The 25,744-nt window shown below is 44.3% G+C and overlaps 3 protein-coding genes across 8 annotated transcripts in view; 1 reads left to right on the top strand and 2 right to left on the bottom strand.

Annotated features, from left to right (window-relative positions):
* The window catches only part of IL10RA (interleukin 10 receptor subunit alpha), a 926,736-nt gene that overhangs the window by 574,910 nt on the left and 326,082 nt on the right, over positions 1 to 25,744 (bottom strand). The gene's annotated exons all lie outside the window — the stretch shown is intronic.
* Positions 1,153 to 15,251, bottom strand: CD3G (CD3 gamma subunit of T-cell receptor complex). Of its 6 annotated transcripts, none has more exons than XR_014814396.1 (8): positions 15,161 to 15,251; positions 10,628 to 10,651; positions 9,923 to 10,150; positions 8,262 to 8,393; positions 6,899 to 6,942; positions 6,419 to 6,498; positions 2,082 to 4,220; positions 1,153 to 2,001 (listed from the first exon to the last, which is right to left on the bottom strand). XR_014814396.1 is itself a non-coding variant. In XM_005653705.4 (7 exons), the coding sequence occupies exons 1-6, from the start codon at positions 15,213 to 15,215 to the stop codon at positions 6,433 to 6,435; spliced, it is 549 nt and encodes a 182-aa protein (XP_005653762.1). In that variant the 5' UTR covers positions 15,216 to 15,251; the 3' UTR covers positions 1,153 to 4,220; positions 6,415 to 6,432.
* Positions 16,426 to 20,103, top strand: CD3D (CD3 delta subunit of T-cell receptor complex). Its single transcript, NM_213775.2, is given in 5 exon segments — positions 16,426 to 16,483; positions 18,465 to 18,683; positions 19,127 to 19,258; positions 19,533 to 19,576; positions 19,798 to 20,103. Coding segments are annotated over 5 exon segments (516 nt in total). The 5' UTR covers positions 16,426 to 16,428; the 3' UTR covers positions 19,864 to 20,103.

The raw sequence follows: 25,744 nt of genomic DNA, 5'->3' as shown, positions 1-25,744 counted from the left end.
AGGTACACAAAGGCAAAGGAAGCGGCATATTTTTTAAGAGTGCAAATGAAAAGACAATTCAGGAGTTCCCGTCGTGGCGCAGTGGTTAACGAATCCGACTAGGAACCATGAGGTTGCGGCTTCGGTCCCTGCCCTTGCTCAGTGGGTTAAGGGTCCGGCGTTGCTGTGAGCTGTGGTGTAGGTCGCAGATACGGCGGATCCCGCGTTGCTGTGGCTCTGGTGTAGGCCGGCGGCTACAGCTCCGATTCGACCCCTAGCTTGGGAACCTCCATATGCCGTGAGAGCGGCCCAAGAAATAGCAAAAAAAGACAAAAAAAAAAAAAAAAAAAGACAATTCATTGAGTGACAGAAATATTTGTAAATTACATATCTGATTAAGAAGTAACATCCAGATATATTTTAAAAAGTCTGTAACTCAACAACAACCAACACAAATGACTGGATTAAAGAATGGACAGTGGACTTGAATAAACATTTCTCTAAAGAAAACGTACAAAAAGGAGTTCCCCTCATGGCGCAGTGGAGACGAATCTGACTAGGAACCATGAGGCTGTGGGTTCGATCCCTGGCCTTGCTCACTGGGTTAAGGATCCTGCATTGCCATGAGCTGTGGGTGGTGTAGGTCACAGACATACTTAGAGCTCCAATCTCGTGTTGCTGTGGTGTTTCTATGGCTGTGGCTCCTATTGGACACCTAGCCTGGGAAACTGTATATGCCTGAGTGAGCCCTCCCCCCCCCCCCAAAAAAAAAGAAAAAAGAAAATGTGCAAATGGCCAATAAGCACATGAAAAGATGCTCAATGTCAGTAGTCATTAGGGAAATGCAAATCAAAACCAGGACGAAATGTCACCTTACCCGTTAGGAAAGTGATTATGAAAAAAATGGAAAATAATTGTTGATGGGGCTGTAGAGAGATAGGAACCCTTCTGCATTGCTGATGGGAATATAAAATAGTGGGGCGCTTTGGGAAAACAGTCTGGTGACTCCTCAAAAAGTTAACAGAGGAGTTCTCTTCTGGTGTAGTGGGTTAAAGATCTGACATGTCACTGCAGCAGCTTGGCTTGATGCTTGGCACAGGTTCCATCCCTGGCCTGGGAATTTCAATGGGCCATGGGTGTGACCACCTCCCCCCCCAAAAAAAGTTAAACAGATTACCACAACATGCAGCAGCAATTTCTTTTCTGGGTAAATACCCCAAAGAATTCAAAGCAGGGACTCAAACAAATACTTGTGCACCAATGTTCATAGCAACATTTGTAAGAAGCAAAAGGTAGAAACAACCCAAAATACCCATTGACAGATGGACAAAAAAAATGTGGTGTATACATACACATGATTATTATCAAGCCTTTAAAAGGAAGGAAATTCTGGTACATGCTACAACATGGATGAGCCTTGAAAACATTTTGATGAGTGAAATAAATGAGATACAAAAGGACAAAATACTGCATGAAGTGCACTTACATGTGGTATGTAGATAGGCAAATTTATAGAAACAAAACATAAAATAGAGGTTACCAGGGGTTGGGGAGTGGGAGGAATGTGAATTTATTGTTTAATGGGTGGAGAGTTTCTTCAGGATAAAGAAAAAGTTCTGGAAATGATAGTGCTGATGGCTGCACAACATTGTGAATGTACTTAATGCTACTGAACATTACAGTTGAAAATGGTTAAAATGGTAAGTTTTACTTTATGTATATTTTCACACCAACACACACCTATACATACACACATGTTGAGCAATCTTAGGGTGTCTCTTATATTCCAGCATTGTTCTAGTTCCTGAAGCTACAGTAGTGGGCATAAAATACAAGTCTTCCTGGATCTTATGGTCTGGTGAAAGTGGAGTGATAATAATGTGTACAAGATGGATTATTCAATAGATAGTTCTGGGAGTTCCTGCTGTGGTGCAGTGGGATCGACAGTGTCTCTGAAGTGGCAGGGACCCAGGTTTGATCCCTGGCCCTGTGCAGTGGGTTAAGGATCTGGCATTGCTGCAGCTGTGCCACAGGTTGCAGCTCCAGCTCAGGTTTGATCCCTGGCCCGGTGCAGTGGGTTAAGGATCTGGCATTGCTGCAACTGTGCCACAGGTTGCAGCTCCAGCTCAGATTTGATCCCTGGCCCAGGAACTCCATATGCCACAGGGTGGCCAAAAAAAGTTCTGAAATAAGTGGGTAGCTGTGTGGTTTTGATAGAGTTAGAGTAGGATAGTTACATAGGTAGTTGTAGAAGTCCCAATAGGGGACCATAGAGGGGTAAACCTAGTGAATTTTTGGAGACCACTGTAAGTTAATAATGGCTCAAGAAAGCCATCAGAATGAAGCAGGTTTACTTAACTATAAAACCACACATAAAAACTTGAGATGTTCCTCAGTTCATGAAGTGAAAGATAAAATGAGGCCTGCATTCAAGTTCAGAAAGATAATGATTTAGGACCAAGGACAGGAGTTTAAGGGAAAGATTCCAAAGCAGGAGATCATCATTATACAGAAACATGAGATGATTCAACATATTTTAGCATATGTTACCACCCTTCCGCTGATTTGAATAAACACCATGACAGTCCTAGTTTAATCTCATAGGGTCAAATATTCTCTTACCCAATATGAAGGAGCTAGTGATGTAAGCCTGAAATCTGCTCAAAGAATAAGGAAGAAGGTGGCTTTTCCCTCCTCCTCCACTTTCCTTGAAACATAAGAATTTTAGCACATCTAAATCACAGTGCCTCACCTGCCCACTTGCATCCCTCACAAGCATCTTATCAATAAATCTATTTCTTGCCTATCACTTTGTCTCGCTGAATTCTTTCTGTGCTAAGACACAAAGAACCTGAGCCTCAGTAAGTTCAGACACCAGGTGAATATTTCTAACTTTAAAAGCCATGGGTTCAAGTCTCAGTCTGGGTTTTGGCTGGGTTCATGTCAGATATGTCTTGGTTTCAGTTTAAAGTTAGTCAAGGAGTTCCCGCTATGGTGCAGTGGGCTAGGAATTCAACTGCAGTGGCCTAGGTTGCTGTGGAGGTGCAGTTCGATCCCTGGCCTTGGTGCAGTGTGTTAAAGGATCTGGCATTGCCAGATCTTTTTAGGATTATATACATTGGTTCAACCTCTATGAAGTGCAATTTGGCAATATTTAATAAAGTTACAAATGCAAATATATTTCTGCAAATACATGCAAATGCAATTCCATATATTTGTATTTGTTGCAAAGAATCTTAATGTTCAAAATGACATTGTTAGAACTAAAACTTTAAAAAACAAGGCATACATGAAATCTTTGTGACCTTGGGTTTGGCAAGGATTTCTCAGACATGACAGCAAAAGCACAATCCATAAAAGAAAAAAATGGGTCAAACAGATGAACAAAATTAAAAACTTTTGCACTTCAAAAGACAGTATTAAGAAAATGGAGGAGTTCCCGTCGTGGCTCAGTGGTTAACGTATCCGACTAAGAACCACGAGGTTGCAGGTTCGATCCCTGGCCTTGCTCAGTGGGTTAAGGATCCAGCATTGCTGAGAGCTGTGGTGTAGGTTGCAGGCATGGCTCGGATCCCATGTTGCTGTGGTTCTGGTGTGGGCCGGCGGCTACAGCTCTGATTGGACCCCTAGCCTGGGAACCTCCATATGCTGTGGAAGCGGCCCAAGAAATGGCAAAAAGACAAAAAAAAAAAAAAAAAAAAAAAAAAGGGAAATGGGAAGACAAGCCACAGACTGGTGGATACGCTTGCAAATCATGTATCTGATAAAGGACTTGTATTCAAAATAAATGAGAAGTCTTGCAATGCAAGAGTAAGAAGAAAACGCAATTTAAAAAAGTTTTGAATACACGCTTTACTAAATATATGATAAGAATGGCTAATAAGCACTTGAAAAGATGTTCAACATCATTAGTCATTAGGGAATGCAAATTAAAGCCACAATAAAATACTATTTTATATCCACTTTAATGACTATACTAAAAAAGATAACAAATATTTGTGAGGATGCAGTGCAGCAAGAACCCTCATTCATCTATCACTCGTGGAAATGTAAAAAGAACAGTTTGGAAAACACTCTGGCAGTTTCTTAAAATATTATGCATAAATTTACCATACAATTCAGCAATTCTTCACTCCTAGATATCAACCCAGGTAAATGAAAACATATGTCCACTCAAAGACTTGAATGAGAATGTCTGCAGCGGCGTATTGCATGACTCCATTTGTCCAAAAAAGGCAACTCTAAAGAGATAGAAAAGAGATTAGCGACTGCCTGGCTGTGAGGGTAGGAACAAGGAAGGAGTGACTGCGAATAGGAATAGCATAGCACGAGAGATGTCAAGAGACCAATGGAAATGTTCTAAATCTGGATTATGGTGATGGTTGTGCAACTGGGTGAATTTGTTAAAAATTACCAAGAACAGATTAAATCACTTAAAATGAGTGAATTTTAGAGCATGTCAATTATATCTCAATACAATTTAAAAAAATGGCACTTAGGCAACATTAGTCATCATGACATTGTAAGACCAAAAGATTGAATGTCCATCAGTAGGGGACTAGTGAAATAAATTACAGGGAATCTGTACAAAGTGGCTGCAATGGACTAGGAAAGGAGCTCCTTTATATATTGGTATGAAATAATATTAAGGTTTTATTAGGTGAGAAGTGCAATATGTGTAGGATGATAACATTTGAAAAATGGAGGGAGAATAATGTGTGCTTAAGAATTTGCTTATAGTATGCCTATAACACCTATGATATATAATGCTTGTAAGGATATATAAGAAACTAGTGTAGGAGTTCCCGTCGTGGCGCAGTGGTTAACGAATCCGACTAGGAACCATAAGGTTGCGGGTTCGGTCCCTGCGCTTGCTCAGTGGGTTAAGGATCTGGCATTGCTGTGAGCTGTGGTGTAGGTTGCAGACGTGGCTCGGATCCCGAGTTGCTGTGGCTCTGGTGTGGGCTGGCGGCTACAGCTCCGATTGGACCCCTAGCCGGGGAAACTCCATATGCCGCGGGAGCGGCCCAAGAAAGCAAAAAGACAAAAAAAAAAAAAAGAAAAAAAAGAAACTAGTGTAATTGGAGTTCCCATTGTGGCACAGCAGTAATGAACCTGACTAGAATCCATGAGGATGTAGGTTCAACTCCTGGCCTTGCTCAGTGGGTTAAGGATCTGGCATTGCCATGAGCTGTGGTGTAGGTTGAAGACTTGGCTCGGATCCCGTGTTGCTGTGGCTGTGGTGTAGGCTGGCAGCTGCAGCTCTGATTTGACCCCTAGCCTAGGAGCTTCCAAATGCCGCAGGTGTGGCCCTAAAAACCAAAAACAAACAAATGACAACAACAACAACAACAATATATATTCAAATAGAGGAAGTTATTTGACCTTTTCATTTATTTTTATTTTTTTATTTTTTTGTCTTTTTCTAAGGCCGCATCCATGACATATTGAGGTTCCCCGGCTAGGGGTCTAATTGGAGCTGAAGCCACCGGCCTACGCCAGAGCCACAGCAACACAGGATCCGAGCCGCATCTGCAACGTACGCCACAGCTCACGGCAATGCTGGATCCTTAACCCACTGAGCAAGGCCAGGGATCAAACCGCAACCTCATGGTACCTAGTCTGATTCGTTAACCACTGAGCCAGAAGGGGAACTCCTCATTTTTCTTTTACAGAAAAATTACTTCCAATAGGTGGCGCTCCTGAAACACCATACACTTTTTACTTTTATTTTGAGAAAAACCCAAATTTGTTCTGATGGCTTTTTTCTCCATTTGTTGTCTTTGAGAAGCTCGAGTCTAGATTTGGGGCTGAAAATCTCTCTGTTAGGGTTGTTCCAAAATGTATTGCTTTCTTTCTGAGAACTGGATAGAAGGGAAAACACCTGGATTGAAAGAAGAAAAATTGCACTTGGTTCAGAAAACCAAATAATGCTTGGGCTCTATTTTCCTGATTGAAATTTCTGGTTGATTAAATCAGAATTTCTTTTTTGGCTGCCCTGCAGCATATGGAGTTCCTGGGTCAGGAATCTGATTTGAGCAGCAGTTGTGACCCACACTGCTATGGCAACACCAGGTCCTTAACCCACTGCGTCCTGGTGCTAAAGAGATGCCGTGGATCCCTTTATGCCACAGCTCAGAACATCTGATTGATTGACTGGAAGATGAATATAGGTCAGTGATTCTTAACTAAGGGTGATTTTGCCCCTGAGGGGACATTTGCAACATCTGGAGATATTTTTATTGTCACGCCTGGAGGGTACTACTGGCATCTGGTGGATAGAGGCCAGGGATGCTGCAAAAAATCCTATAATGCACAGGATTATATCACTCACCCCCACACCCCATCCTTAGAGCTGCTTGTGGAAAGGAGATAGACATGGCAGCAGTTTGGAGGGCAAAGGTACTGTCTTAGAATTAGTGCAGAAAGACACACCTACTCTGAGTCTTGGGCTCAATTCTTCCTTGAATTGTTTCCTTGAAGGTGGCTATATTGGTCATCTTCCCGATCCTTAAGGGGCTAAAAAAATAGGACAGTCATAATTATTTTTTGTCCTTCTCTGTGAATCAATCTGATGTGTGTTTATTGCGTGCTAATTATGTTTAAGGCTTTGGAGGGCTTGCTTCATGGTCCTAGGGGTGGAAGAGGACAAGGAGATGTAGGTTCTGTACCTAGTTTCTTTCTGTGGCTCTCTCAGCATGTTCTTCACCTTTTTCTCACTAGACTCTGACCTCAGTCTCTCTCAACTGTTCTCTTTATTTCATCCATTCTACCCAAAGGGATAATGCTGCCATCATCTGGTATGTCCTAAACAGTTTTGTGTCATTATAATAACTACCAAATAACTGGCCCACCTCTCCCATTCTGAAATTTTACCACTATTATCGAGCAATGTCTCTTTCATTCCACATTCCCTTACCTGATAAAGTTGGTCATTGGATAACAGTGTCTGCTTGTCTGAAGCTGCACAGGAAAAAAAACAACAACAACAATGTACATATATACAAGGTAGAATGAATAATAATTTGGGTTATATTCACACAATGGTGTACTGAATAGCAATAAGAATTAGTAAAATACATCTACATACAACAGTATGGATAGATCTCACAAGCATATTGTTGGGTAAAAGAAGCCACACACAGGAGTACTTACTGTATGGGTCTATTTACATAATGAACAAAACCAGGTAAAATGAATAAATGTTGTTAGAAGTCAGAATAGCAGTCACTTTTGAGACTAGGTGGAAGCTGGAAGTGACCACAAGGGTTAATTCCCCTTCTTAAACTGGGTGATATATATATATATATATATATATATATATATATTTTTTTTTTTTTTTGGCTGCATCTGTGGCATGTGGAAGTTCCTGGGCCAGGGACTGAACTGATGCCACAGCTGTGGCCTATGGCAATTCTGGATCCTTAACCTTCTGAGCCACAAGTGAATCTCATGGGTGCTGGATTCATGGGTCTGTTTGCTTTGTTAATTTTTTTTTTTTGAACTGTATGTATGCGATTCATGCACTTTTCTGTATGTAAGTTTTACTTAAGTAAAGAGTTGTGGGAAGTTCCCATTGTGGCTCAGTGGAAACGAATCTGACTAGCATCCATGGAGATGCAGGTTTGACCCCTGGCCTTGCTCAGTGGGTTAAGGATCTGGTGTTGCCATGAGCTGTGGTGTAGATGACAGACATGGCTCTGATCTTGCATTGCTGTTAGTGTGGTGTTGGCCAGCAGCTACAGCTCTGATTCGATCCCTAGCCTGGGAACCTCCATATGCCACAGTTACGGCCCTAAAAAGACAAAAAACAAAAACAAAAATGAAACAAAACAAAACAAAAAAAAGAGTTGTGTTTTTTTGCCACACCCATGGCTTGGGCCAAGGATAGTATCCTGATGGATACTCGTTGAGTTTGTTACTGCTGAGCTACAATAGGAAATCCCTTGGGCCAAGGATTGAACCGGCGCCACAGCCGTGACCCAAGCCACGGATAGTGGTGACAATGCTGGATCCTTAATCTGATGAGTCACCAGGGAACTCCAAAAAAGACTTTTTTAAAAAGAACAGAGGACAAATCGGGGAGAGTTGGACCTTGTGACAGGCAAATATGCTGTGAAAACACTATCTCTCCTTTTCTCCTGCTTACAGAGCCAGAGCCTTGCCTAACTGTGCTCACAGGAACACAAGCCAACCCAGTCTCTTCTCTTGGGTCTATTTTAGTAGGAAGGAGGCTGAGGGTCCCAGGTAGTCTTATTTCTCATTTAAGAACATTCTTTTACCTCTTGACTGGCGAACTCCATCCTGTCCGGCAATGAAGTAGACCCCAACAGCAAGGAAAAAAAGGCTGATGATTTCAGTGAAGATAAAACCAGACACAGTGGCTGAATTCAGCTCAATGCAGTTCTGACACACTGTGGGTGAGGGAGGGACAAGCCTTCTTTAGGATGTGAAAGTTGTTCTATATTTTTTTCTCCTGCCTATCGTTGATAACGCCTCTGTCTAGGGGATCAGGCTCTCTCTGGGGGTGTTATGGCAAAGGAAATTGCCTGAGAAGATGCTTGGACTAAGAATTCAATGCTTTTTTTTTTTTTTTTTTTTTGTCTTTTTTGCTATTTCTTGGGCCGCTCCCGCGGCATTTGGAGGTTCCCAGGCTGGGGGTCTAATTGGAGCTGTAGCCACCGGCCTACGCCAGAGCCACAGCAACGTGGGATCCGAGCCACGTCTGCAACCTACACCACAGCTCACGGCAACGCCGGATCGTTAACCCACTGAGCAAGGGCAGGGACCGAACTTGTAACCTCATGGTTCCTAGTCGGATTCGTTAACCACTGCGCCACGATGGGAACTCCAAGAATTCAATGCTTTAAAAAGATTATTTTTTTAAAAAAATTAAAGCATAGTTGGGAGTTTCCATTGTGGCTCGGTGGAAATGAACCCAACTAATATACATGAGGATGCAGGTTCGATCCCTTCCTTCCCTCTGTGGGTCAGGGATCCGATGTTGCCATGAGCTGTGGTAGAGGTCGCAGATGTGACTCAGATGCCACGTTGCTGTAGCTGTGGTGTAGGCTGGCAGCCATAGCTCCCATTTGACCCCAGCCAGGGAACCTCCATATGCTTCTGGTGTGGCCCTAAAAAACAAAACAAAACAAAGCATAGTAGATTTACAATGTTGTGTCAATTTCTGCTTTACATTTATACTCATATATGCGTTCTTTTTATTTAATTTTTTTGTGTGTGCTTTTTAGGCATTTGGGAGTTCCCAGGCTAGGGGTCAAAACAGAGCTGCAGCTGCTGGCCTACACCACAGCCACAGCAATGCAGGATTGCAGGATCCAAGCTGCACCTATGACCTACACCAGAGCTCAGGGCAACGCTGGATCCTTAACACACTGAGCGAGGCCAGGGATTGAACCAACATCCTCATGGATACCAGTTGGGTTTGTAACCCACTAAGCCTCAATGGGAACTCCCCGTTCTTTTTAATATTGTTTTCCTTCATGGACCATCCCAGGACATTTGATACAAAGAAGTCAATACTTTTTGATGCTCCTCTGTCCCCTAGGAGTCCTGGGGAAGCCCATGTCATTGTCCTACTAGCAACTATCAAAAGGAATTGCCTTCTACATTTCACTGTTGCTCATCTTGTAACCCCCCTGTCTCCCTTACCTAACCTAACTCAGTTTACATAAACTGCTGACTGATCCAATCTGTGGAGCCTACCCATTAGGTGAGCCAGGCTTTATGGGACTGGCTATGCTTTTTCAAGAAGTTGGGGGAATCTGGTTTGTTAAATTAAAAAAAAAGTAAGCTGAGATTAAGAAAACTGGCTCTTACATCACTGTTTATCATCTAATTCCACATTCTCCAAAGACAAGAAGCTCACTAGAACAGCAAGCACTTCTTACTTTCACACAAGCACACCGAAGGGGATACATACTTCTATAATATACTTGGAGTCGTTTTGAATTCTCCTTTGATCCTTCACACCAATAGATCCCTCGAGGGTCCTTGGAACTACTTCCCAGATTACAAGTACTTCTACTGTTATTTAGAGAACATATTTCCTTCCCATCTTTAAACCATCTGATATTTTGGTCAGGCAAACCACAAGTCAGAAGTACTGAACCATCTTCTCGGTTGTCATCCAAGAGCACTGAATGTTTTCCTGAAAAAGGAAATGCCTGTTAAGGATCTTGCCTCTGAAATTCTCCCTGTCCCAGGCATCAGGAGAAGACCAAGACAGCAGTGCTTCTTGAACTTTAACGTGCACGTGAATCACATGGGGATCTATTTAGAATTTCAGATTCTATTCAACTGTTCTGGGGAAGGACCAAGATTCTGCATTTCTAACCTGCTCCCAGGTGATGCCAATGCTGTTGATTTATAGGCCGTGTTTTGGGTGGTGTCTAGGGTCCTGTTTCTCCTTCGAGAACCAGGCAAGTAATTGTTTAGCTATAGGAAAGCTGCTAGGAAGCTCAAGACTGGCCAATGATTTGGCTGACAATGGAGAGGTTTGCTGTCTATCACTCACCATCCCATCCTTTCTAATCGCTTCACTTTCTCCTAGAGGACTACTGCTGTAGGAAACCATATTTCTTTGAATTTTCCCAGTTTGAGGCTAGAAAGAAGCCAGTTCCCTTACCTTCTTTCAACTGGGCCATGGTACCTGTAGAGAGACAGAAGAGAGAGGATCAGCTGGGCATGGAGTCATTCAGGTTCCTTGATCAGGCCCCTTGATTTCCATGGTCATTTGAGGTGAAAACGGAGAGAGAGCCTAACCTCTGTGAGTGACAGTGTCTATACTTATTTCCCTGGATTGTAGCTTAAGGAAAACTGAATTTAGGATGTTGTATAATAATTTATCTGGTCTTTGTCCTGGTTGCTGGGAGGGAATTTCTAAACCCCTGGAATTTCATGAATGATAGGATTGCTACCCTGATTCTTGCTGGGCCCTTGGATCACATATGAGTTTATGCTAATGAGATGGCTCAGGATGGGACTGGTCAAGACCGACCATGTGATTAGAGAATTGGGGCTTTGGGCGCTAAAGAGGAGGACTGGAAACTGAGTTCAATCACATGACCAATGATTCCATCAATCATGCCTATGTAATGACACTCCAATAAAAACTCAGTAATACTTTGTACTTGGTGAACATACGTACCAGGAGGGTGACGTATTTTAATTCCAGAAAGAGCATGGAAGCTCTGTGTTTAGGGACCTCCCAGACCTTATCCTGTGTGTCTCTTTCTTTGGCTAGATTGGATTTCATTCTTCTTCTTCTTTTTTTTTTTTTTTTTTTTTTGGTCTTTTTTGTCATTTCTTGGTCCACTCCTGCAGCATATGGAGGTTCCCAGGCTGGGGGTCTAATTGGAGCTGTAGCTGCCAGCCTACGCCAGAGCCACAGCAACAGCAACGCCGGATCCGAGCCGCGTCTGCGACCTACACCACAGCTCACGGCAATGCCAGATCCTTAACCCACTGAGCAAGGGCAGGGATCGAACCCGCAACCTCATGGTTCCTAGTCAGATTCGTTAACCACTGAGCCACGACGGGAACTCCGGATTTCATTCTTTATAATAAAATTGTAGTAGTAAGCATAGGGCTCTCCTGAGTTCTGTGAGCTGTTCTAGCAAATTATCAAACCTGAGGAGGGTTGTGGAATCCTCCAGATTTGTAGGCAGTTCATCAGAAGTGCGGGTGGTCTGGGACCCCTGAATTTATGCCTAACACTTACAGTGAGGGTAGTCTTATTGGGTACTGTGCCCTTAACCTGTGGGGTCTGACGGGGTGCTTAGCCTCAGAATTGCATTGTGGTACCACAATAAGGGTGTTGCCTGTACAGTGCTCTCTCCTCCTTTAGCCGCTAAAGCCCTGGCAAAGATCGGTGTGCATTAGCTAAAGTCTTTTAGAGCTGAGTTACTTCTAAAACCTTCAGACTTGGTGATCCTTTTTTTTTGTGGAAACCCTGAATGTCCTGAAGAAGTTACCTATTATATAGCCCCCAACTCTCTCAAAACTCAGAGTAGTAGATTTGCATGGTAGACGTAGCACAGAGAACTAGCAATGGAGTTAAAATTCAGTTGGATTTAATTCAAACACTTATCAAGCACTATTAGAAGCCTGACATGTATAAGCAGTGTGAAAGAAAAGGGCGACACAAAGAGCTAGTTGCTGCTTCTGAAGAGTTTACAGTGAAGTGGAAAAAAAAATAAAGACAAATGTAATAAATGTAATAGAACTTATACACTATCATTTAGTACTTTATAAATGCATAGGAAAGGGGGTAGAAGCTACTGATTTTGCTCAAGCGTGAGGGGCAGGGAAAGCTTGACAGAGAAGATGGCATCTGACCCTGTTTTAAAGAATAAGTAGGAATTCACCAGAGAAAGTCATTACAGAAAGAAAGAACAGCTGAACAAAGATGCAGATTTGGAAAAGGACAAGAGAGGTGGTGTGGCTAGAGGTGAGTATGATGGGGCCTAGATCAAAGTATGGTGGAAATAGTTGGAAGGAGTCATAAGTCTTAGGAGTTTCACGCAGTATTGAACTGCTTGTGAAGAGCACCCAGCAAAGTGCCTGGAACAGAGTAGGAGCTGTATATATTTTGAATGACTGTATGAATGAATAAGTGTGTAAATGGAAAAAAAAAAAAGGCAAGGCAAAGAGTCAAGCAGATTTTTAACTAGCCCTTCTCCCCAGCCACCTGTTCACCATGGGAGAAACAAAGAGTCCCCTCATTCTAAACTCAGATTCCATAAGAGAGAGGGTCTAACTGATTACTGACATCTTTGGATTATTTTGAGTTTTATTTCCTTTTAGGACTTGAGAACTCATGTAGCCAAATTCCCCAGGTTGACTGATGAGAGTACTTAGCCTGGAGGGAAGAGGCATTGCCCAAGTTCACACAGGTAGTTCCCGTTGTGGCGCAGGAGAAATGAATCCGACTAGGAACCATGAGGTTGCAGGTTCGATCCCTGGCCTCCCTCAGTGGGTTAAGGATTTGGCGTTGCCGTGAGCTCTGGTGTAGGTCACAGACATGGCTCAGATCCCGTGTGTTGTTGTAGCTATGGTGTAGGCTGGCAGCTGTAGCTCCCTAGCCTGGGAACCTCCATATGCCACGGGTATGGCCCTAAAAAAAAAAAAAAAAGCAAGTTCACACGGCTCATTGGTGGCTGAGCCAGACCCAGAGCTCAAGTTTCCTTTGCTCAGTCCAAGGCTCTTTCTGCTATACAGAAAGAGCTACTGCACAGGCTTTCACTACTACCTCTCAAACTATATTGTCTTTAGCTAGCTTTTCCTCTACCTCCCTCAGAAATAATTCTAAACTCTCATTGTTTCTTCAAATCCCTCACTCGATCATCACTCAGCTCAATTGCAGCAGGTGTCATTGCCGCCATATAGTTCATTGAGAACATGGCTGCTGGAATGGCCCTTTTTCTTCAGCTTCCTTTCTAGTCACTAGCCTATCTATGGCTGAAGCCATCCACACTTCCTTTCTCCTAGTCTCAGAGGATAAGGTTGCTTGCCCCCATGCCCATGATCCCACTCTTTTTTTTTTTTTTTTTTCCTTTTCCTTCCTTTCCTTCCTTTCCTTTTAGGGCCATAACTGTAGTACATGGAAATTCCCAGTCTAGGGGTCGAATTGGATCTACAGCTGCCAGCCTAAGCCACAGCCACAGCAACGTGGTTACACCACAGCTCAAGGCAACTCTGAGGTCAGGGATTGAACCTGCATCCTCAAGGGTACCAGTCAGGATCGTATCTGCTGAGCCACGACAGAACTCCCCTTGATCCCACTCTTGAAGCCACCCTTTCAACATCAACTTCAGGATCTTGTTCTACTCACCATCTTCTCCTTTAGCCCAGAGATATGCTCAATTTTCTCTTACACAAAAAATGTCTTCTTAGATTCTACTAGATTTCTATATACCACTCAAGTCTCCTCCATTCTCATCTAAACGTCTTTATTGTTTTATTTTTCAATTAAAGTATAGTTGATTTACAGTGTTGTACCTGTCCATTCCACTCCCTCTCCCCTCCCCCTTGGCAACCCCAAGTCTGTTCTCTGTCTGTGAGTCTGTTTCTGTTTTGTATATAGGTTCATTTATGCCATATTTTAGATTCCACATGTAGGTGATATCATATGGTATTTGTCTTTATCTAAATGTCTTTAAAGAATATCCTACACCCGCTGCTTTTCCCCTACCCCCTCATCTGCTCTCCACTTTCTACTCATTTCCATTTGTCTTCTGCTGAAATTGTTCTAAATCAGTCATGATCTTTATTTTGCCAAATCCCAAACTTAAACTTTAAAATATTTTTATCAGTGGACATCTCTTTGGCCTTTCACACTCCTGGTGATACTCTCCTTCTGGAAGTTCTCATTCCCTTGGTGTCTATGGAATTGTATTCTTCTGATTATTTCAGCCCATTGATCATTCCCTTATCTCTTTCCTGATGTGTTTTTTCCTCTAACTTCCCTTTAAACATGGTGTCCTCATAGTTGCATCCTCAGCCCCCTCTTGCTCACATCTTACACAGTATTTGTGTGATTTCAACAATTTCCATGTGTAGAGAGCAATCTCTAGTCCAGATTCCATGCATTGACCCAGGTCACCCACTTTCTGTTGTATTTCCAACTGAATATTCACATAGAAATCCTACATAATGCCTTATACTCAGTCTGGCAACATTGAAACATCTCTCAATGTTGAGCTCATTGTTCTGAGCTCATTCAGGCAGAAGGTTTTTATTCACCTTCATGTCCTGCTAGCCTAATGTGTAGTAGGATCTCGCCCATATTTGTTGACCAGTTGACCAACCAAATGAGTGGATGCTTCATAGTCGACCACTAACCGCAGCTCTGAGTTAAGGAACGCATATATTTTCTTTTCAGGTTCCTACATTCAAACCTAAAATGGCGGCATCCGGGTCCTCTTTCAAGCCGATAAAGTCTTCTGTTTTGATTTCTTAAGAGACAAAGACTCCATCTCTCCAGTGGAACACTGCAGCTCTCTAGCAGAGAGCAGCAAGAAGCTTTGCTTTTGCCCTTCCTTCTCTGAACTTTGGGTGTCAGACTGAGGTTAGGGATCCCAATATTCTTGTCCCCCTGGTGCTGGCTCCTTTTCTTAATCCCTTCTCCAGGCCGTCAGACCCCATAGTGGGCCCTTACCTTGAAGAAGAGTAATAGCCAGGATGAGGCCAGCCAGATGCTTTCCCTGCTCCATCTTACGCTCTGTTCTTCCCCAGTAGAAGCACTGAACAGTCCCCAGCCGCCAGCCAGCCTGTGCTAGCAGCTAGCCTAGCCCCACCCAGCATCGTTCGAGCTGGGGCCCTTGTGAGAAGGCAAGAACCCAGAGCCTCCACCCTCTGCCTCAAGGGTGGGCAGCGGGTGGGGGCGTGGCTCAGAAGGGCTGCAGGTGCAGAAGTCTCTGGCTTTTCCGTTAAGGAGAGGAGTGTGGGAGGTGGAGGGGAGAGAGCTGGAGAAAGTGCTTGTTTCCCATTTCAGAGACTTGGCTGGCACCGAGAGCCACCGTGGGTGCTGGGCCGGAGGTGACCCAGGCCCCCTTCCTTCAGGAGGAAGATAAATGTCTCCACCACGATTTGTTTCTAGTATCTCAACCAGTTGTTACCCATGCTAGTTGTTGTCTGAACTCTGAATTTAGGTGGGAACTCTTAGGTGTTTGGGGCTGGAGCTCTGAACAGAAAGCCATCACAGTCCAGGGATTTTTAACTACTCTTTTAAGATGAAATCCTCACAGAGGGGTCAGCCTGGGAAAGAATAGGTGGGACAATTCCAATAAGACAGGTCATGCATTTCCAGGGACTAGGGCCTTTGCTGAGTTCCCAGGATCTTAGGCCCTTCAGCCAGTCGGAATCAACAAAAATGCACAGCACTCTTAATCTGGTGCCCGGCACAAGCCAGATGTTGAGGATACCGAAGTGAGCAAGACCAGGAATGGGAGGCACCTAGCTGGTATGGCTTATGGGATGAGGTTCACAGTTTCTCTCAAGGGTTTTTGAGAAATGACTGTTTTCAAGTGGTGAGTAAATGTAGTGATATTGCTGACAGGAAATCTGCATTTCTTTTTTTCCATCAGTGACTGAAGAAAGGGCACCTTAAATATCCCTTTATTTCCTAGAGGTACAGGTCCCTTTTTCCATATTCTCAGCTTCCACATTCCACCCCACCCCCACACTCCATGCTCTGAGAAAGAGCCATTTGTACTCGCTTCCTTCCTACCCCTACCCCGCAGCATACCCCTTCCCCAATCATCTCCCATCACCAGCAGCAGAGAGCAGAGACACAGGCACCTTCCAGTTCCTCCCCCACCCTTTACTTTTTCCGGGTGCCTGTGAGTCGGTTGTGGGAGGGCGGCTTTCACCCAGGCTGCAAGTTCTGTGACCTGGGTCTGTCTACTGGATGAACTCTGCTGGAAGATGGAACATAGCAGGTTTCTGTCTGGCCTGATACTGGCTGCGTTTCTCTCCCGAGGTAAGGTTTCTCCAGGTGGGTGGGGGCATCTTGGAGAAGGGACCTGAGAGGGCCATCACCACCTGGAGTGAGATCCACTTGAAAGTCCTCGGTGCTAGCTTCAACTTCACCAGGCAGGGTTGTTGAGGAGAGCAGTGCTGGGATGTAGCACAGGGCTTGGGAAACAGGTTCTTAGCTTTGACTGACTCCCGCTAGGGTATGTCTTAGCCTTGAATGTCCTTCAGAAGACCTTAGGTCTGAGCTCTGTAGAAAGTGTTGGGGTGTGTGTCACCTGAGGCTAGGGCCCGTAATGGGAGCACTGTTCCTTCTGGGGAAGATGTCTCTGGGATCCAGGAGTCTTGGTCATTTGGCCACCATTTGGCCACCCAGCACTCAGCAGAATGCTTTCTGAGAAAACTTAAGTTGAGGTTGAACAGGAGGGGGAGGAGATTTGGGGTTGAAGAATGATGAACTCATCCCGGTTTGTCTGGCTTTAAAACTGATAGGAGTTTCCTGGTGGTCTAGTGATTAAGGATCTGGTGCTATCACTGCTGTGGCCTGAGTCACTGTTGTAACAGGGATTTTATCCCTGGCCCTGGAACCTCTGCATATTGTGAGTGTAGCCAGAACCTCCCCACCAATCCAAAAAACTGATGGTCCTATGTCCTAGGAGCTCCCTCAATTCTAGGCAAACTGGGATGAATGGTTAACCTAGTAGTCAGCTTCTCTGGCATATCCAGGATTTCCATTCGCAGTGGATCCCCAAGGAAGACATGGTGGTCTGTTGCGTAGCATCTGAAGTACATGTGTCTCCCTGAGAAAACATGCATGGTCTCCTGATGGAGACATGAGAAATGGCTCTTGGGGAGGGGGGTGGCAGTTCTAGAGGATGTTCTTCTACCCAAATTGGTAACTGACTATGAAGCTCAGGGAAAATGCAGATTCCACTTTTCCCTGGAATAGGAGATATAGATTGCAGTGCCTCTTGGCTGTAGAGATGCTCTTAGTCAAAGTAATTTAGTGAATTTAGAAGGTGCTGTGCACAACTCTGCCCTTACACTCTGCGCAAGACTTGTGGGGAGCCCCAAGAATGGATTATGGATTCAATGAAACTTACTTTTTTTTTTTTGTTTTTACTTTTAGGGCTGCACCAGTGGCATATGAAGGTTCTCAGGCTAGGGGTCAAATCGGAGTTGTAGTAGTTGGCCTATGCCACAGCTCATGGTAATGCCAGATCCTTAACCCACTGAGCAAGGCCAGGGATTTACCCGCATCCTCATGGATCCTAGTGGGGTTTGCTAACTGCTGATCCACAAAGGGAACTCCCAATAGAACATTTTTTTTTCTGGCCCTCTCCCCTTAAGCACAGGATAGGAAAACTAAAAATCTTGACCACTGGATTTGCCCTAGGTCCTCTTCTGGACCACTGGGCTCACTTGTAATTTATACCAGCTTCTTCCTTCCCCCAACCATCACTGGCCCTGGGAAAGGGTTTAGTAGTGAGAGTTCTACAGAGCGGTTGGGACAAGAGCAGAAGGGGAGGGAAGAGGCTGAGAAGTTGAAATGGAAGTGTGGCAGGTGGCTGGGAAGTAGAATTAGAAGTTTTCTTGGAGAAGATGTGGATGTCTCCAACTGAGGACCATTCCTCTGCTTTTCCATACCTCTTGGATGCTTCAGCAACCTGGGCTCCCCTCCTATTTCTAATCAGTGGTCTAAACACACTTCCAGGAAGGTTCTTGGATCAACCATCTCCATGATTTCATCTTTGTTCTATGGTCATCACGGCCTGTCTCTGTTTGGTTTGCATCATCCTGCATTCTTGGCTCCTGTAATTCATGGAGAGCCTACTGAATCCTTTGTCTGTGACTTCTGTCTCTCTCATTATGAACGATAGACTGTTCTAGATTTGGAAAGCAGTCCTTCTTAAGTATGAGGTTCAGCGGAACAAGGAGTTTGGTGTGGATCAGAGAGTTTGTTCCAATCATGGTATTTTTTTCCTTAGTGAGCCCCTATGAGGTAGAAATGGAGGAACTTGAGGACAAAGTGTTTGTGAGTTGCAATACCAGCATCATATGGCTACAAGGAACAGAAGGAGAACTACTTTCAGATAAAAAAATAGACCTGGGAAAACGCATCCTGGATCCAAGAGGATTATATAAGTGCAATGCGCCAAAAGAACAAGACAGCAACAGCAAAATATTTCTGCAAGTATATTATCGAAGTATGTGCCTCCCAGACCTTTTGGGTTAGAATCGATGGGGCCTCTGGACATGAGAACTTTCTAGCTGGTGGGGGCTGTGGTTCTCTCAACAAGCTAGGTTGCTTTTTAATGGTATGAGCCAGATTTTGGAGCCCTCAGAGTGGGAAAGAACTTGATGGTAAAAGAGCAGTAGGGCCTGATGACCCAAGCACTAGAGGCTTGGTTGGCAGTATGGTTTGGCCCACTGCCTCGTTTAAGTTCCTACAAAACTGAGACTACGCCTAGGCTCTTGTCAGGGGTTTCTCAGGGTGAAGGATGGAGATGGATGTAGCGAGGCTCTCAGCAGTCCTTTCTTCAACTTTGGGTCTTGGCATGAGAGAGGTCTTGGGCTTCCCTAAGAGGCAGAGATGGTTCCCTGATCTTGAAGACTCTCCACCTGTCCTCTGGCCTCCCTTCCCCAACAGTGTGCCAGAACTGCGTGGAGCTGGACTCAGCTACCCTGGCAGGCATCATTGTCACCGACATCATCGCCACTCTGCTCCTCGCTTTGGGAGTCTACTGCTTTGCTGGACACGAGATGGGAAGGTTCTCTAGGGGTAAGTGGAAGGGACAGAGTGCGTATGTTTTGGGTGTGAGTGTGTGTCTGCTAAGGAGTGGGTCTGGAGGTGGATCATGTCTCATTTGGGAGTCACTCTTGCAATCGCCTAAGGATTCCTCCAACTGGTCATTGATGGAACTTGGGTGCCCATACAGCTCATGCTGGCATTCAAGGCTGTGCCCAGCTGCCATCCCCCTCCCTGCAGCATTCATGGGGTCTCACTGTCCCATCCTTCTAAGCCCTTGTTGACTTTCTTTCCCTGGTTCTCTTAGCTGCTGACACTCAAGATTTGTTGAGGAATGACCAGCTCTATCAGGTGAGCCTGGAGGGGGAAAAGATGAGAACGGGGGGAGGAGTGAGTGGGAATTTAGAGCCTGACACTAGGTGTCATGGAGGTGTGAAGGTCTTAATGGGGAATTCGTCACTAGTGGGGGAGTTGGGGAAGGCCAGTCATGAGCTCTCATCTCTGGGGCTGGCTGGGGTTCTCCCTTGGAGCATCCTGACCCTGCCTCGCTGTTCTCCCTTCTCATGTCTTAGCCCCTTCGAGATCGGAATGATGGTCAGTACAGTCGTCTTGGTGAGAACTGGGCTCGGAACAAGTAAACCTGTGACTGGTGGCTTCTAGGTGCATCTGTTACCGACTCAACTTCTCTCCTTGCTCAGCTGAGAAAGATGTCCTCCTTCAGTTGGCAGGTGCCTGGATTTTGAAGGATCCTGGGTGAGGCATGGGAGTGGTCCTGACTTGGCTGAGCCTTTGCCCTCCCTGCCCACCTGTGTCCTTCTTTCTTCGCTTCCCTTTCTCTGCCCCACATGGACGGTATGATGGGCAGTGTCTCACCATATCCTGTCCCACTGGTGTTTTTTGGCCTGGCGGACTCTCTGGGTGCAGGATTGCTGCTCCCCACCCCCACTGGCTCTAGTCCCCGATACCAACACTGCTGCTGCTTTGACTTCCGCACCACAGCTGAGGGCGGGCGGGCTGCTGTGTTTAGAGACCTGGCCACACAGAAGTTTCCATGACATCATGAGCGGAGGTGGCAGAGACATCAAGGGCCCCAAGAATCACTTCTTATCAAGGCTCTGAGAGAGTGTATGACAAAGTCTCACTTCTGCTAAGGGGCTGGCCTTGGCTTTATGACTCTGTTAGAGTGGTAGCCACTACCTATGAGGACGTCTCAGCCAAGGCCCCTTCATTACCATAGAAGGGTATTTTCTTTCTATTTTCTTTCTCCAGAACCTGTCTCTGTCCTGCCCCCACCTTCTGCGTAATAAACTGGCATCAGAAACCTTTCATCAGTTAAAATATATTATCCTTCTCCACCCACTTGGAAAACTGGAGTCTGACATTGGGTGGGAGCTTGGGATACTTTCAACAGATGTCATCTTCAGCCAGTGGGTTAGTCTTGTTTCTGAAACTTTGGGATTTGTTAAAAATAGCCTCCAGGTAACCACTCTTTGGCTTTCTGTCATAGATTAGTTTTCATTTTTCTCAAGTTTTATATAAATGAAATAATATAATACGAATCCTTTTTTGGTCTGGCTTCTTACGCTCAGCATAATTATTTTGAGATTCATCCATCTTGTTGCATCTATTAATAGTTCATTCTGGGAGATCCTGTTTTGGCTCAGCAGTTAATAAACCCAACTAGAATCCATGAGGGTTCCATTCCTGGCATTGCTCAGTGGGTTAAGGATCTGGTGTTGCCATGGCTGTGGCATAGGCCAGCAGCTACAACTCCAATTGGACCCTAGCCTGGGAACCTCCATATGCTGTTGGTGTGGCCCTAAAAAGAAAAAAAAAAATTCATTCCTTTTTTGGAGTTCCCGTTGTGGTTCAGCGAGCTATGAACCTGACTAGTATCTGTGGGGATTCGAGTTCAATCCCTGGCTGTGCACAGTGGGTTAAGGATCTGGCATTGCTGTGAGCTTTGGTGTAGGTAACAGACATGGCTCAGATCTGGTATGGCTGTGGCTATGGTGTAAGCCTGTAGTTGCAGCTCCGATTCTACCCCTGGCCTGGGAAATTCCATATGCCACAGGTGTGACCCTAAAAAAGCAAAAAAAAAAAAATCCTTTTTAATATTCAGTAATATCCTATTGTATGAATATACCACAAGTTATTTATCCAGTCAGATTTTTTAAATTTTAAAAATTTTAAATTATTATTATTATTATTTTTAGTGCTGCAGCCTGAGCATGTGGAAGCTCCCAGGCTAATGGTTGAATCAGAGCTACAGCTGCTGGCCTATGCCACAGCCATAGCAACGTGGGACCCGAGCTGCGTCTGTGACCTATACCACAGCTCACTGCAATGCTGGATCCCTGACCCACTGAGCAAGGCCAGGAATTGAACCCGCATCCTCATGGATACTAGACAGATTTGTTTCTGCTGCACAATGGGAACTTATTATCCATTCATTTCTTGATTTTCTTTTGAGTGTTTCCTGGTTTTGGCTATTACAAATTAGGCATCTATGAACATTCATATATAAGTCATCATATAAGTCATACATACAAGGACATATGCTTTTCTCTCTTTTTTTTAGGGCTGCACCCATGGCATAGGGAAGTTCCCAGGCTAGGGGTCAAATCAGAGCTGCAGCTGCTGGCCTACACCACAGCCATGGCAACACCAGATCCAGCTGCATCTGCGACCTATGCCACAGCTTTTGTCAATGCCAGATCCTTAACCTACTGAGCGAGGCCAGGGATCAAACTTGAGTCTTCATGGATACTAGCTGGGTGCATTATGGCTGAGCCACAACAGGAACTCCCCACAAGCTTTTATTTCTATTGGATAAATACTCAGAAGTGGAATGGCTGGGACATACCCTTTAAAAGAAAGCAGTTTGGAGTTCCCATTGTGGCTCAGTGGTTAACAAATCCCACTAGGAACCATGAGGTTGAGGGTTCGATCCCTAGCCTCTCTCAGTGGGTTAAGGGTCCAGTGTTGCCATGAGCTGTGGTGTAGGTCACAGATGCGGCTTGGATCTGGCATTGCTGTGGCTCTGGCATAGGCTGGCAGCTACAGCTCTGATTAGATCCCTAGCCTGGGAACCTCCATATGCCCTGGGAGCGGCCCTAGAAAAGGCAAAAAGACAAAAAAAAAAAGAAAGTTCGGCTATTCTATGTTCTTTGCAGTCTCATAAGAGTTGGCGTCTCAGTTACTACAAAATGCCTGCTGAGATTTTGGTCAGGATTGCATTGAATTATAGATCAATCTGGGGAGAACCAACACCCTAATGATACTGGTTTTTCAATCCATGAACATATCTTTTGCCAGAATCATCCCTAAGTGTCTTACCATATCTTTTGATAATATTGTATATGCTATTTTAAAAATCTCAATTTCCAATTGTTCATTGAAAGTGTGAGGAAATACAATTAACTTTGTAAATTGATCTTCTACCTTGAAAACTTCCTAAACTCATTTATTGATTCTTGTAGGGTTTTTTTTTTTTTGGTAAATCTCTATAAAAAATAAAATCTCTACAAAAAATAAAAAATATTCTATTTTTTATTAAAAATTTATTTTTTATTATTATTTTTTTGGGCTGCACCTGTGACATGTGGAGGTTCCCAGGCTAGGGGTCAAATCGGAGCTGAAGCTGTTGGCCTATACCACAGCCACAGCAACATGGGATTCAAGCTGTGTCTGTGACCTACACCACAGCTCATGGCAATGGCGGATCCTTAACCCACTGAGCTAGGCCAGGGATCGAACCTGAATCCTCATGGATGCTAGTCAGATTTGTTTCTGCTGAGCCACGACCGGAACTCTTCTTCAGATATTCTATGTAGATGATCATGTTATTTGTGAATAAAGGCAGTTTTTAAATTTCCAACTTTTCCATTTCCAGTCTGGAAGTGTTTCACGGTTCATTGCACATTTAGAACCTCCAGGACAATGTTGAGTAGAAGTGGAGAGAGGATATCCTTGCCTTATTTGTGATCTTAGGGGGAAAGCATTGTTTTTCATCATTGTGATGTTGGCTGTAGGTTTTTCTTAGATGCCCTCTCACAGGTTGAGGTTGTTCCCTTCTCTTTTTAGTTTTCTGAGAAGTTTTTGCAAAAATAGTTGTTGAGGATTGTCAAGTGCTTCTTCTGCACCCATTGAGATGATTATATCATTTTACATTTTTTTGTCTGTTAATATGGTAAATTACGTTGGTGGCATGAACTATTAAAACAAAATAAACCAAAATAAACTGTACTTGGTCATTATGTATGTGTCTTTTTTTTTTTTTTTGTCTTTTGTCTTTTTAGGGCCACACCCACAGCACATGGAGGTTCCCAGGCTAGGGGTCTAATCAGAGCTACAGCTGCCAGCCTACACCACAGCCACAGCAATGCCAGATTCACATCTGTGACCTACACCACAGCTCACAGCAACGCCGGATCCTTAACCCACTGAGTGAGGCCAGGGATTGAACCTGCAACCTCATGGTTCCTCGTCAGATTCATTTCTGCTGCGCCACGACGGGAACTCCATGTATGATTCTTTTTCTATATTAGTAGATTAAATTTGCTAAAATTTTGTGAAGACCATTTGCAACTATTAGTAAGGGATATCAGTCTGCAGTTTTCTTTTCTTTATCTGGTTTTGACATTAGGGTGTATTACTCAGGGGTGTCCAGAGCAAAAGAACCAATAAGATGTGTATGTATACACACATACACACACACACACACACACAGAGTGAATGGATGTATACACATACACACATAGGGAGAGAGATTTATTTTACCTGCACCATATGGAAGTTCCTGGGCCAGGGGTCAAACTGGAGTGGCAGCTTCAGGCCGACACCACAGCCATGGCAAAACAGAATCCAAGCTGCAAGTGCAAACTACACTGGAGCCTGCAGCAACACCGATCCTTAACCCACTGAGTGAGGCCAGGGACTGAACCTGCATCCTCATGGATACTATGTCAGGTTCTTAACCCACTGTGCCACAATGGGAACCCCAAGAGGGAGATTTATTTTGAGGAACTGGCTCATGTAATTGTGAAGGGTGGCAAGTTTAAGATTTGCAAGGTTGCCTGGCAGGCTGGAGACCCAAGGAAGAGCTGATGTTGCAGGTTAAGCCCAAAGGCAGTCTAGAGACAGAGAGAAAAGTCCCTCTTCCTCAGAGGACCTCATTCTCTTTTTCCTTAAGGCTTTCACAGATTGCATGGGGTTCACCCACACTGTGGAGAGTAAATCTGCTTATTCAGAGTCTATTAATTTAAATACTAATCTCAAGTAAAAAAAATTCCCTCACAGCACTAACCAGATGTGTTTGACCAAATAGCTGTGGCTCAGCCAAGCTGACATATAAAACAAACCATTCCACAGGATAAGTCTGGTGTCCATAGAATGAGTTGGAAGCATTCTCTTCGATTTCTGAAAGGATTTCCATAGAACTGCTATTATTTCTTCTTTCAATGTTTGGTAGATTTCACCAAGGAAGCCATCTTGGTGTGCAGTTTTCTTTGTGGAAAGGTTTTGAACTCTAAATTCAATTTATTTAACAGCTAAAGGGCTATCTTGGTTATGTATTCTAACTGCAGTGAGTGGAGTGCCTTCTTCTTTGTTTTCAAATTCTATCCATCCTCCCCCTCAAGGCCCAGATCAAGCCTCTCCTTCTCCGTGGAGCTTACCCCAGTCACCTCAGCTGGCCCAGTTCCTCCAGGGAACCCTGACATCACTGCCTGTAGCACTCCTATGCTTAATCACACTTGTTCTGTGGCTGTTTAACTTTCTGTATACTTGGTCACTCATAGAATTGTAAGCTTCTTGAAGACAGGAACTGTTTGTATCCTCTTAGTACTTAGCACAGTACTTAGTATCCTTTTCGAATACTTTGTATCCTCTTAGTACTTAGCACTGTCCTGTGAATGATTAGAAAAGCATTCATGGAAGGAATACCTAAGCAATTAAGTACAGAGTTTTTAAGTCAGGAAAACGGAGGGCATTTTTTAATGACCACAGTCGGAACTGGGAAGCTGTTCAGAGCTTTGGAGGGGGACAACCCTGGCTGCTAATTCCAACTCTGTCCCTCCCTAACACACAATTTGGGGGAATGACTTAACCACTCTGAAGCCCCATATCCTCATCTGTAAAAAAAGGACAACACCAACCTTGTCAGTTGTCATAGGATGAGATGAGATAACACTTGTAAAGTGCGAAGCACAATTTCTAAAGCAGAGTAAATACTTCCTAAATGTTAGCCTGTATCACTTTCCTTACATTGAGCCACACCTCCCTTGCCTGAGCACCATCAAATATACCTGGGACAGAACTGCCGCCCTTGGGCCAGCCTGCTGATTAGCAGCTAGTGATGGTCACTGTCATGGAAATTCTTTTTGAGCGTTAGTGTTGAGTACTTGGAAAGAAGCAGCTTGAATGGGGACCAACAAATAGAAACGGTAGCCGCAGACCAAAACTGCATATGTACAGTGTGTGTGCGGCCGCTAACCATAAAGGGCTTCCTGAGTCATG

The sequence above is a fragment of the Sus scrofa genome, chromosome 9, assembly GCF_054392235.1.
Source record: "Sus scrofa isolate SSC_HxYL_T2T_F1_AM1 chromosome 9, Sscrofa_HxYL_maternal_Yorkshire_Landrace_v2.0, whole genome shotgun sequence".
Classification (NCBI taxonomy): Eukaryota; Metazoa; Chordata; class Mammalia; order Artiodactyla; family Suidae; genus Sus; species Sus scrofa.
Note: the sequence above shows the minus strand (reverse complement) of the source record. Positions and strands in the feature narration are given on the sequence as shown.